Source organism: Ambystoma mexicanum, chromosome 11 (genome assembly GCF_040938575.1).
Source record: "Ambystoma mexicanum isolate Mex_15411 chromosome 11, UKY_AmexF1_1, whole genome shotgun sequence".
Classification (NCBI taxonomy): Eukaryota; Metazoa; Chordata; class Amphibia; order Caudata; family Ambystomatidae; genus Ambystoma; species Ambystoma mexicanum.
Genome location: NC_090934.1, coordinates 985,624,998 through 985,638,323, shown reverse-complemented (window position 1 = coordinate 985,638,323; position 13,326 = coordinate 985,624,998). Strand labels below are relative to the sequence as shown.

Below are 13,326 nucleotides of genomic sequence, written 5' to 3'. Positions count from 1 at the left end.
TGCCCCTGACCTTAGAACCACGCAAACAGTGGATTTGGGTTCCATAGACATTAAACTGAGAAGAAACCCCTACACATGTCAATTTCACTGTTTTGTGAATGTTTTGATTAGAAATCCTCTCAAAGACAAGCCTATGCCTTTGAATCCAATCTCATCCTTAATAAACGCAAAGATAAAAAGTCTGGAAGTAACACCAACTTCTTCCCCTGATTCTCTGCAAAAGGGTCACATAAAACACATCTGAAATTGTTAACATTGCATGTTGAGATGCATCTATACCACTTGTGCAATAGAACACAGGCCATACTGCAAATTGGCTTTTCTATATTCCTACCGACAGCAATGGAACTCTGGGGCCACAATTCAAATGGAGTTAAAGGAAGCTTGCACGACAGTCGACATACTGAAACTCATTTGTAGCTAAAAACAACTGCCTTCTAATTATTGAATACATACTCAGTTTTCCTAATATGTTGAATAACATCCATTAATTCACAGAATGATCCTGGGCTGGAAATTATAGGCAAGGTAATACTATCTTCCAATAGAAATAATCCCTTAGCAAATTACTAAATTCAAGCCAGCAGTAAACAGGGTGCTGTGCCAAATCCAAAACCCATCTTGTGAAGATGGAAACAAACTTCATGTATAAAACAAAATGAAAATATGGATAAAATACTGTTCTCTTGTGTAGCTCTTAGAATCCGGAATGCCCTATCCACAACCCAGTGTGGCTTCTAAGACCCTTCATTTCAAGCCGCACTTCCCTAAAGAATAAGTTGCTGCTTCCATCTTTCACAACCCTATGCATTTGTTGTGCTATATTCCAATTGTATTGGTTGTAAGGGTATTTTCGCTTACCTGCTGTTATATATTGTCTCATAGCTATAGCCTTGCTAAACAAATGGTCTAAGCAAATAAATAAGCATTAGATAAAATGACAGTAGCGGACACCTCTTAAAAAAGAGGAAACAAAAAAACAAAGTCAGGTAAACAACTTGTTTATAAATCTCTGAGCAAAATCCAAGTTTTTATACCTTTCATTGGATTAAGAAATATTGTGCTCAGATGGTGGTTCCTGAAAAACAAATCTTATTATCTGACCTGGAGCGAGTAACTGGATTCTGACGCGCATCCCTTTCTAAAGAGATGAATCATAGGCTACAAGCTACTTTCATCCTTCTGTATTAAAGGTGCCAATTCAGTGCCAGATAGGGGGGCGCACATACTACCCTCGAAATTAACGGTGTCTCACCTGCTAGTCCCCGGGGATCTGTCATCCAAGTGGCCAGGCACCGCTTTTGGATCCAGTTCCTGGGGGTGGACCAGTGCGGGAGGATCACCTGGATAAGGTGTTTTCGGTGTGTGGAAGCGGGACATCGGAGGGTTAGATGCGGTATCCCCTTCCTTGTAACACCTTTTCCCCATCCTACCAGGTAGGATACCTAGGAACTCTCCCCCAATCCCCTTTCCCAACACAAACACTTTCTCAGGGACAGTTCGCCATGAGCGACAACGGACTAACACCAGAGCTGTATACTCGACATGTCCCAATACCATGGTCAGGCAATTACGGATCAGTACACACACCTGACTTCCATCAAACTTCCATCAATGGATAAAAGGCAAAGCATGAAAGCACACTCTGAATGAGGCAAAACATTCAGTTCAGAAACAGCAGTTCTGAAATGGCCATTTAATACAAGGAGAAAGATTGCGAGAACGGAAGGGGTTGCAAAGAGGGAAGCACCCTTGACCTATAAAGAATGTTACTTTCATGAACCTTGGAAAGTAAGAAACCGAAGACCTGGAACTAAGGCTGATCAAACCTGCACAGTGTGTCAGAGGTAACCGGGGCTCTCATGCGTCGATAACCAAGGCATGGAGGAGCCATTGTCGCCGTTGTACTGTCCTTGGCTCCTACAAAAAAGCAGCATCCAGAAAGAAGGCACAGCCGGTGAGTCGGAGAGAATATTAAACCAGCTTGTGTTTTGAACCAAGGTTGCAAGAAGCAACATTGTATAAAGAGAACAGTGTGTGAAGCGTTTGGGTAAAGCAACGCATATACAATTGACAGCCAAGAGAATTAGTTGAACTTTGTAACTGAACTTTGGGAAACCAAGAAAAGATACCATACACACAGTGGTCCAACACCATAGGGGTGCTCATTCGAAAGTCTCTGTTAGGTATCCAACTGATGCTGAGTGGGAGAGTGATTGAAGAGGTCCTGCAACGGGTCAAGCTAAACCCTGTGCACATTCGGAAGTCTTTGATAGTTTAAAGTAAATCCAGATTGGTCCGAGCCCGGCTGAGGGAGAATAATTGAATATTGAAAAGGGATCTGAGACTGGCAGAGGGGGATCCAGGGTGAACACCCAAGTTGAATATTGAAGAGAACATTTATGTGTTACTTCTGGTACAGCAGGCCCTCTTCGTCAAGAAATTTGCGAGAAGTAGAGAGACTTGGACACAGAAGGTCCTGAACTGGGAAACTTTAACTGTAACCTTGTGCCACAGAAGCCAGAGTGTGTGCTTTGCTCGAGTGACCCGCCTTGGCCTACCTTCCCCGCGTGTTCAGCACGGGACAACGGCCTGAGCACCCAGACATATTCTGTGAACACTTCTTTCTTTTTCATGAACATTACCTCACATTATTTTGTAACTTAGTGGTAAGGATTGGCAACAGTTGTTTTTGCATTGGCCCTTTTTATTTGACAAGGCTCCACTAGGACTGCATTATTATTATTTAATGGTCGTAGCTTGCGCCCATCTGTAGATTTAGGTTTAGATAGCCATCTGCAAAAGTTCAATAAACACCCTTGAACTGTGGTCACTTGTGTCTGTCTTGCTATTCACCAAAGTCCACCTCATAATCAGCATTATCTACAACCCCAAACTTTTCAATGCTACCAGCCCTAATGCAATCACCAAGCTCGGAAATATACTTGGCCACAAGAGACAGTGCCAACCCAGAAGTACCCTCGCTCAAGGGCGCACTTATCAACACAAGATCGCTCCCAGCACATGCACTTGATATCGCTGACCTTGTCACTTCAAACAACTTAGATTTCCTAGCTATCACCGAAACTTGGCTCCATGCAGCTGCCGGCCCAGTGCTCTCCCTGGCCATCCCTGAAAGCTACACTATCTTCAGGTCAGACAGACCGACTGACCTCCAAGGGAGGAGGAGTAGCGTTTTTTGCGAAGAACCAGCTCCTCATAAGAGGAATACCCAACCAAACGTTCGATACAGGTGAACTACTTTCCATTAAATTATCATTAACCGCCACACCCACTGCGACCCTCCATCTTATACATAGATCACCAGGCACTACACTCTCCTTTGAGGAAGAAGTTGCACAACTTCTTTCATTGAACACTAAACAAGCCTCTCAAATCATAATGTTGGGAGATCTAAACTATGTCTTAATGACCCTACTGATGACAACGCCCTTGCGCTAGCTAACACCATCACAGCGCTAAGTCTCTCTCACCGCATTAATAACCCTACACACATCAAAGGCAGCACTTTGGACTGGCTGGCAGATGTTAACTGCAACACCAAGATCCTAGCTAACACTCCATGGCCATAGTCAGACCATCACGTCATCTCCTTCACTATCCCCAAGATCCTCCGCTTAGACACTACCTCCACACAACCAACTGCCGCTCTTACTAGAAACGCACGTAACATCACAGCGGATAATCTGCTACCACTGATGCACCCCACCACTACAAACATCCATAACTCCAACAATGACCCATCTAGTACAGTAAAAATATTCAACCAAACCCTCCTAGCTGCCATTGCCAAAGTAGCACCAATGAGCATGCATAAAACCAAACCATTAGCCCACATAAACTCTTGGTACACCCCTAACATCAAACCACTACTTAGTGCAAAAGGAACAGCCAAAACAAACTGGAAAAAATACCCTACGGATGCTAACAAAAAAAAAAACTTTACAGTCGCCTCCAAAAACTACAAACTTGCCATCCTCCAAACCTAAAGCTCCACATACAATGAGATAATCTCTGAAGCCAACTCCAGCACCAAGGAGCTCTTCTCAATACTACAAGAACTGGAATCGCCAGCGCCACCACAAGATGCCCGTCTCAAAGACACGGCCTGGTGTTCAGGCATTCAAAAAGCAATCCTTGATAAAAATTACTCTATTACAATCAAAAATTGAAATTAAAAGACTGAACTTAACCGCTGACGACACCATTCACTCTCCTACACACACACCCCAGATCCCCGATATACTATTTGAATTCCCCCCACGGCTCAACCTCAGAAGTATGGAAAATCATCACAAGCCTCAAACCCTCTATGTGCTAAGGTGACATTTGCCCAGCCTCATTCATTAAAGACTGTGCGTCTGAATTTACCCACTTCATCACATCACTAATCAATGCCTCATTTGAAACAAACTCTGTCCCTTCCAACCGCAAAGATGCATGCGTTCTCCCATTGCTCAAAAAACCTACTTTAGATCCCAACATCTATACCAACTACCGCCCTATAACAAGAGTACCTTTACTTCTCAAAATATTGGACTGGGCAGCCTATCCACAAATTCAAAACCACTTAGATACCAAAAACCTCGTAAGCCTTCGCCAATCTGGCTTCCGGCCAGGACATGGCACTGAATCAGCCCTTTTGAATCTAAAAATAGAAATGGACGAGATCAAAGACAATGGGAGCTTAGCACTCCTGCTCTTACTAGACCTGTCAGCAGCCTTTGATCTAGTGAACCACAACATACTCTGAAAACATCTTGCTTCGGCTGCCCACTTCTCAATCAAAGATATGCACAGGATACAGTCCTTCCTTTCTGACAGAACCCAAATCCACATACCCATCACAGGTACATACGACACAGCCTCAAAACTACTCAACGAAGTCTACCAAACTATCCAGGCATGTATGGCAATACATGGCCTTTTCTTAAATGACGAAAAAACATAGTTACTACTCATTGGCTCTCAAAACTGCCTGAACAAACTAGGTAACCTCTTTAAATGATTTGCTATTGATGGCATCACTATTCATGTCTCCAAGGTAGTACAAACCTTAGGCATTTATCTCGACTCAGTTCTCACACTATCCAGACAAGTTAACACCACAGCCTCTGCCGCAGCTTTCAACTCCAAGCATCGATGCCTGCAGACCTTTCTTGTCCTCTGACAGTTGCATCACTCTAGATAGTGCCCTTATCTTATCCAGACTATACTACTGTAACGCACTGTATAAGGCACTATCAGGCGCAACCTAAAAAACTTCAGGTGATTCAAAACAATGCCCTGAGAGCAGCACTCAACATACCTAAAAACAATCACATCACAACTGCAAGACAGAACGCCCACTGGCTGCCAGTGCACGAAAGAATTCTATTCAAAACCCTTGCCTTAAGTGTCTATCCAACTCAGCTCCCAAGTATCGATCTATCAAATTCCACAAGAACCAATCCAACAGACCCATGCGGTCCTCCTACGAGCATCTACTCACCATACCCAGATACAAATTACAGAAGGAAGGGGGGTAGCAGCTTCCCAGTGGTAGCTGTCAAACTCTGAAACACCCTACCGCCGTCTCCAAGAGCTGAATCCTCCTTCTGGACCTTTCCGTGAAAATCTGAAAACCTGGCTCTTCACACAAAAGCTTTCAAACTCATCCTCTCTCTCAACCAGACACAAAATCGCCCACTCTACCCAACGGTATTACCCTCCCACCACCTGTGTGCCGGTCAACTGTGTGCTCTTCCACAATTGTACCTACCTATTGTTGCCATGATGTATTCGCCTGTAACCTAACTACTTTGAATACCCCCACTGTACATTCTTAATTGTACAAATGTACTCCTGTTATTATGTATCTGTCTGTGACCTAACTAATATGAAAACTCTACGGTACATGTCAAAAAGAACCTCAGCCTAGATGCCCCAAGGCTTGGTGCGCGATACAAATGTCAAAAATAAATATTGCCACCATCCATTCCGTACAGTACCCGCTAGGGGGGAAACACAGGAAAACAAACAAACTGCAGTTACATCATGAAAGGAGACCTTGCGGGGAAACACAGGGAGGCTGTGTGTGTGCCATCGGCCCAAGGGACCTTTCTACGATGATACGATGTTCACTCATCTACTGGGGGGTTTTTAGCCGCATTTTTTACTGCTGATTGTTAGCCTCAAAACCCCATCGGAAAATATGGTGGAGTGGGGAAAATGATATAAGGGGTAGGGGGTGTGGGGATAGCTTGTAAATAGCTGGGAAGTGGGGTTTGGAGGTAACCCCCTTATCCCTCCCCCAAAAACAAATCCGAGTTTTTGCAGCAAACAAATCAGCGGCAATAAATGCCACGAAAATAAAACGGGCGATGGAATGACATAGAACTCTATGATTAACAACAGATAGGGATAAAATAACCCAGTTAACCACCTTCGGCAGGAATGGCCCCAGGAAGGGCTCTGCCCGGGAAGCCCCACTCCAAAACACATGATCACCCCACGGGCCAGGAGGAGGGAGATAGAGCTCCAGCTGCACATTACAGGCACGAAAGAAGCAGCTAAGACAACACTGGGTGATGTAATAACAGGGAAGCAAGCCAATTCAGTGGGCAGTCTCGGGGTTGCGGGAAAGTGGACTTGGGCCAGAGAACCATTCACATGGCCACAAGTGCCTATCGGCAGGGGGTTATGGGAAGGGGAAACTGGACGAACTGACGTTCAATCACAAGGTAAATTTCAATGTCTTTTGGAGATAGCCAGCCTTCAGCATATCCACTACAGGGTTTGCGAAGGCTGATACATAGCAGGTAACCGTGTGAATGTCTCCCTTCCCAACAGAAGCAGGGTGTCTTGTTATTTTCTCCATTGTGCTGACGAATTGCAGTATATTAAAGCTCCGGCGGTCAGCACAAATGTCATATTACTAATTGCACACTGTTCCTGCGAGGGGTGAGAATCGATGTGGCGCCACATGGGGAAGCGATGAGTCGGGACACTGTTGAACTCTTGGCTCCAATCACGTTCTACTAACATATGCCAGCTCTGAGGATAGGACGTAGTCTATCCAATGAGCTCTTTGGAAACCACAACAAAATTTGAAGAGTTTAAGCTACACTGTTTCTAATTCCTTGGCTATTGTATTTGTAGTATAAAACTAATGCTCACTGCATGTGCAGATGTCGGCTCTCATCAATCAGTTCCGGTCCACTGTTCCGTTTGATTTGTGTTCGCCCAGCTGTAATAAACAGCGTTGCTTCTTCTCCGGTGTGTGCTCTTTTTTGATTATGAGTATTTTTATGGTGATATTTGGAGGACCCCAGAGTACACTTCCTTCAAATGTGCAAAGAAGATTAAAGAGTTTAATTGATGAAAGACTGAGTTATGTCTGTCCAATTCAAACAGAGAGCTGAACGTTAATAGAAGTGCTATAACACAAATCAATGTTACTTTGAAAACTGAAAGGCTGGGTTGCCCCGGCACAATTTAATTCTGTGACCTGAGGGTAATTAAAGGCTAACCAGTGCTATTGCTCTACATTAGCGCAATGGAAGACGCACCTCTAACCAGAATGAAACAGGTTAAGGTTACACACAGATCTCTTAGCAGGTTTATGAACCAACAAAGAGTTGGCATTGGTTTGTAAAGATAATGTATATCTACTATAAATTTAAACCATCCAAACTCCTAAATAACTTGCACACACATACCTGCCTCTGTATTAGGCACTTTACCCATTGAGCTATATCAGAATGGGTTAATTTTCCAGAAAAGAATGGGTTAACTTCTTTGACTTAATGGAGGCTAGTGCGATTAGTTCAGCTGAATTGTCTACACCACCTCTCATTTCTTGGTAAAAAACCTACTCACCTGTAGAAGTACTCAAATCACTGTGCCTTGGGGGGAATTATCACTTCAATAGATCCATCTACTATGCTCCTGTAAAATGCGGGTAAAGAACCAGACTGTCACAAAGGATCAAATCTAGCTTCATTGAAGGTATATTGGTGAGAATGTTTGTTATGACTGGGGTGTGGCAGGTTCTTCAACCTCACTTTACAGGAGAACAGCTCATGTAGCAGATGTCTGGTTCTTTCTCTGGCATGCAAACAACCTTCTTAGAGAATTACGTCACTAGCCCTATCTTCTACTCTGACCAAGGTTCTACTGAGCTAAATAAATTGCCATGTTTACCATTTTCATGTCTTCCGGTTTATAGAGGTTTGTAAGATCAAATTCTGAATGACAGCTGTAACCATCTTGGCACCAAGAACTAACAGATACATTTGTCTAGTTATTACTCACTCTACCAGCTATCCCCTCGTGACTCCATTTCATAATATATGTCCTCTCTTGGTTAGCTGACTTTTTCCTCCCAGCTCAAATTCAAATCCCTCCACGGTCTTGCTGCCACTGATGTATCATCCTTGGTCTCCTATGTCCCCACTCGTTCCCATTGTTCTAAATACCAGTTCTTGCTATCAGTCCCTCGTGCCCCCTGTGCCCAATCCCAGCTCTGATCATTCCCTCTTCTTACTCCCCACCACTAGAATTCTCTCCGCTTCCCCCTCCTTTCTAATACTTCTTACCCTGCATTTCGAACTTCTCTAAAGACCTCTTCTTCAATCCGAACTCTGTACTTGGAATTGTTTTGTAACCCAACCAATCATTACTTTATGGTACCTAATTCTTTACCTGGAAATATTTTGTAATTTAATAAATGTTCACTTTATTGTACTGTAACCTTTTTATGTTCATCGCTTTGGACTAAAGCGCTCAATAAATGCCAAATAAATACAAATAAAAATGCAAATACAAATGTGCAGAAATGTGCAGCTGTGCCCCCTTGATCCATCTAAAAATGTCATGTTCTTGCTGTAATGATCTTGTTTAATCTGCAGGCACAGGCCTGAATATTCTTAAGGTTAATTCAGACCTTCATTTTTCCAAGTTTGATGAACCGAGTTTTATTAAATAAGGTAATAGTAAAATTGGTCACCTGCACTGCTACTTCACAAAAGCAAACTACAAAAGTAAGCGCTACACGAGAAAATGGTCATCACTATGAGGCCACCGCATTGCATGACCTTAGTGTCCAGCAAAAACTGCTCGAAAAAACGTCTTGTGTCCCATATTTCCTAAAAACTATGTTGTGCTGTGGGCAGAGCGCAAAGCCACTAATTTAACGTTTTTGTTCAGGCAATAGTCCTCCTACGCCTTAACAGGGATATACTATATCAAGCTACATCTGTTATGTAACTCCAATTCTACTTTATGGACATTTCATTTTATTTGACAGCCCATTTAGATAATGTAATTAAGTAGAATAATATATTTTAGTTCACCCTTATTGGTGGCTTCATCCAGCTTCTAAATAGCAATGGTATGGGTGTTCCATCACCCAATTTAACGTTACTCAATTTAATTTGGAAGAATGACTGACAGTCTTGCCGTGCATCAAACCTGTGACAGACTTACATACAGGTGTTTTCAGAAAGCACTTAACTTGATGAGCGGTCTTAAAAATATCTATTATTAATACAATAAATACATTCTGACATACAATGGAAAAGAACCATGAGAGCCAAAAGAGAAGTTGTTTCTGTGAAATAAACCTTCCCTGTTCCATGCACAGCAGCTCTGAAACTACAGGCAACAGCCATGCCCTAAGAAAAGAACCAAAGAGTTACTATTGTTACCTTCACCCTCCTGAAGAGCCTTTTGATCGCCAACAGCTTCTGGGACCAACTTGGCATAAGAGTGCTTGTCACTGGCATCAAACTTCACTGTATCGAAGTATACTGACCCATGGGACACATAACTGCAAGGCAAAATGGTTTCTAATTAATTGAAGAATTAACACTTTTATGCAGCAAGAAAGAATCACTTTATTTGAAACAAATTGTGCAACGTATGTTTTCCTTAATCACTAAAACACCAGAGCACACTAGAAATAACTTCAGCTCTGAAGCATGAGTTGTAGGGTGGCAATGATTTCCAGTTCAATTTCTTAACTAAACCACTTTAAGAAGCTTTCTAAATGTATCCAATCCAAGTTAAAGGAGCATAGGCAAAGTGAACAGTTGTGTCGTGTTCTGCTGTTTATTTCATTTTGCAATGAAATGCATCAGATAGCAAGGCGGGAAATGTAATGGTCCAGGGAATAAGCCAATAGGGAGTGAGCAAAAGGATCTGAATTGAGAGTAAAGTAAACAGCAAGCAAGGATTCCAGTGATGGCACTAGTAAGAGAGGTTGTTATAGAGGGTGAGCAAGAAGAGGTGCGAGTAAAAGAGGGTGAGGGCATGGGGGTAAGAGCGAGAGAGGGGTGTGCATGATGGCATACATGCAAGGGTACAAAGGAGAGAAACGAGGATCCAAAAGCGGAACCCTCCCGTCCCTTGCACACCTTATGTTAACGTCAGTATGACGCCTTGAAATTGACTTTTATCAAAATAAATCAGATATATATTCCAATGAACTTCAAACGATAATAAAATTTTAGAAAGAATGCAGTAATGACATCCAATGTAAAAGAGGATTCTTTATTCCAAACGCGAGAAACAGGGAGGATTCAATTAATTTGATTGTGGCTGACGCGTTTCGAGAAGTTCATTCTCTTCATCAAGAGCCCAGAATAATGAATTAAACACTGTAAATAAAGAAATATGTATAATCAGCTATTTGTAAACTCTCCACATAACCGCTACATGTATTTAACGTTCAGCGTTAAACAAATAACATGTTCCCAAGAACAAAAACAATTAAGTCGTCTGATGCATTGTTTAAGGAAGCAAGGGTAAAATAAATGAAATGGGTCAACATGACCAGCACCTGTAAATAGTATCCAGAGCCACAAACTATCGGGACAAAGAATGGCCATTTTTCTAATGATAAATTGGAAATGCATTGTAAACTACATCGGCATAGGTGAACTACCGAATAATTATAAATGAATAGCTCACCAAGTTTTACTGAAGACCTGTGATTCAGTGCATGTGGAAAGCCGCTAAATATGAGCGGGAAAGAAATTCCGAGTTGAATTCCAACATAGTTCATCCAGCGGAGAACAGCAGAATCTTGTGCACTCTAAAAGAAAAATAGTGTGTGCAACTATAAGTGTTAAATGCCAAAAGCGGCAGAAATGGTGAGTGAAACAATGAACGGGCAACTACTGACCACTGCGAGATGCCCAATGAGTTCAAGGTAGGACCAACTATTACATCAAAGCGGTGCTTGCGTGGCACGCAGTCTAAGGATTCCAATATAATCCACACGGGGCTAGCTGGGTCTATAGACCCATTTGTCCGGACGAAGGCCTTGGGGAAAATCTATTTGGAGATGGGGTTTATCCCATGAAAAAGGCCGAAACACATTGACATATCATCCCTAAAACATATTAGCTTGAGAAAAATCTCTCTGTATGTAGAAAAGCAACCAAATAATTAGTTTTGAAACAAAAACAATGTTTGTAACAGAAAGATATATGAAGTGAATAAATCTATGCATAACCCTTGAAGAAAAATCAATTGTTTATTTATAGTGTGATGTTTTGTATATAAAAAAGCTGTAACAAAGATATCTCTGTTGAAAATAAAATGAATTAAGCAACCGTTATACTTGCTACAAAAAAAAGCACCGAGTCTGGGTATTTTAATATGATGGTGTAGACTACCAAAATCTGATCTCATAATACATGGTCTGTAATTTGTACTAAGAAACAGGAGATGGGGTAGTTTGTGTTTCATATTTACGTCATATAGTCTCTGCTCTATTCAAACACAGACCCCTCGTAAACAAAAAATGTTTAGCATGACCTACTACATTTATTTTAGGTATGTCCTTTTATACATTTGTGATTGTTCCAAGATATTCAATAAGGTTACTAGGTAAGTAAATTGTGTTCTTAGCTTTCAGGAAATACTACCCAGTTTTGATCACCAAAGGACAGTGGAATGAAAGATTAGGATACAAAAGTACTGGTTCCCAATGGTATCATACGGAGGACAGGGGGGGAAAAATGCTTTGCGTTTACTTACACACTCTGACTCTGATTTTCCCATATGACTTGATGGGTCGAAGGAGGTTGGATTTCCCACTGTTGGCTCCAGTGAAAGGAGCCCAGAAGCTGCAGGTGAGCAATGATTCTTATGGTCAGGTCCAGATACAAGATACAACCCGTGACGAGGATAAAATAAACATTCACCAATGCCGGCCTCTTCAGGACACTTCACAGGATGGGGGAAGGCAAATTCCAGCGATGGCCACCGCACACAGACGACGGCAGATATCTTTCCAGTCACATTTGAAGAAGCTTCTCTAGTACAGGATGCCTTGATGCTGGGATGCCGAAATTCACTGGGAAGACGACTTGTACCACAAGCTGGCGACTACCAAGGTTCTGGGTGCAACTGCGGAATGTCGATGGTTCTGGTGCGGTAGCTCACAAGAGAGCTGGTCAGTCCACCAGGTGGTCCAGGGACACTTCTGAAAGCTCAGGACGGCGGGATCCTCAAGACTAGTTGGTCCCACTTGTCCATGGGTTGAAGCACTGCTCAGCGTTTTTCAACGATCAGGCAGTCCAATAGGGTTTCACCGGGCTAGACGCAGGAAGGGATGCAAGGCCTCTATAGGAGTCTTCTTCAGATCTTCAGTCAGCTGTTCGTCTACAAGGGATTATTCGCTCCAAACACGACGCAGAGAAACTACTACTGGTGTCCTATTAGCCAAAATCCAGCCTGGAAGCAAGCCAAAGCCCACCAATGGTAAGGAACCACACCATTCAAACAGCCAGTAAGGGGCAACTACTGGTTTCAGTAATGCCCCACACCTAGACTCTCTGGCTCCACAGATGTGGAATGGGACCAGACAGTCCCACCCACTTTATGGGCCACACACACAGAAAGCAACTTTCCCAGGTGAATGCATATTATAATATGGGATTTACTGGCAAGGCAGGAAGAAGGCCAAACTACCATATGGTCAAAGAACAAGAGAAAATCTCATGGCGCTGCCATTTCAGGGCACTACCACTTTTAGTAGACATGTGCGGTAAACGTGAATGTGCACACTAAACAAATGCAAAATTGCAAAAATGTATCTGCTAGCACCAGCTTGACTTTAGGCAAATATAAAAGTAACCAAAAATCCCAAGTGTAAAAAGTTAGGATATCCCCATTGCTCTGCATTCTAAGTTGCTCTGTGCAATGCAATATTGAAAAGTCACAAAATGTAAAAGGTAAAAAGGGAAACACAGTTTCCCAATACTGATAATATGAATGATGGATAATTTTCCCCATAACAAATTAGCAAAAGGC

General features: G+C 42.5%; 1 protein-coding gene across 2 annotated transcripts in view; it reads right to left on the bottom strand.

Annotated features, from left to right (window-relative positions):
• CARS1 (cysteinyl-tRNA synthetase 1) overlaps positions 1-13,326 on the bottom strand; it is a 1,125,505-nt gene that overhangs the window by 558,282 nt on the left and 553,897 nt on the right. For both annotated transcript variants that reach the window (XM_069624151.1, XM_069624150.1), the window contains one exon: positions 9,711-9,832. In XM_069624151.1, the coding sequence (XP_069480252.1) occupies positions 9,711-9,832 (122 nt within the window). The remainder of the gene's footprint in view (positions 1-9,710; positions 9,833-13,326) is intronic.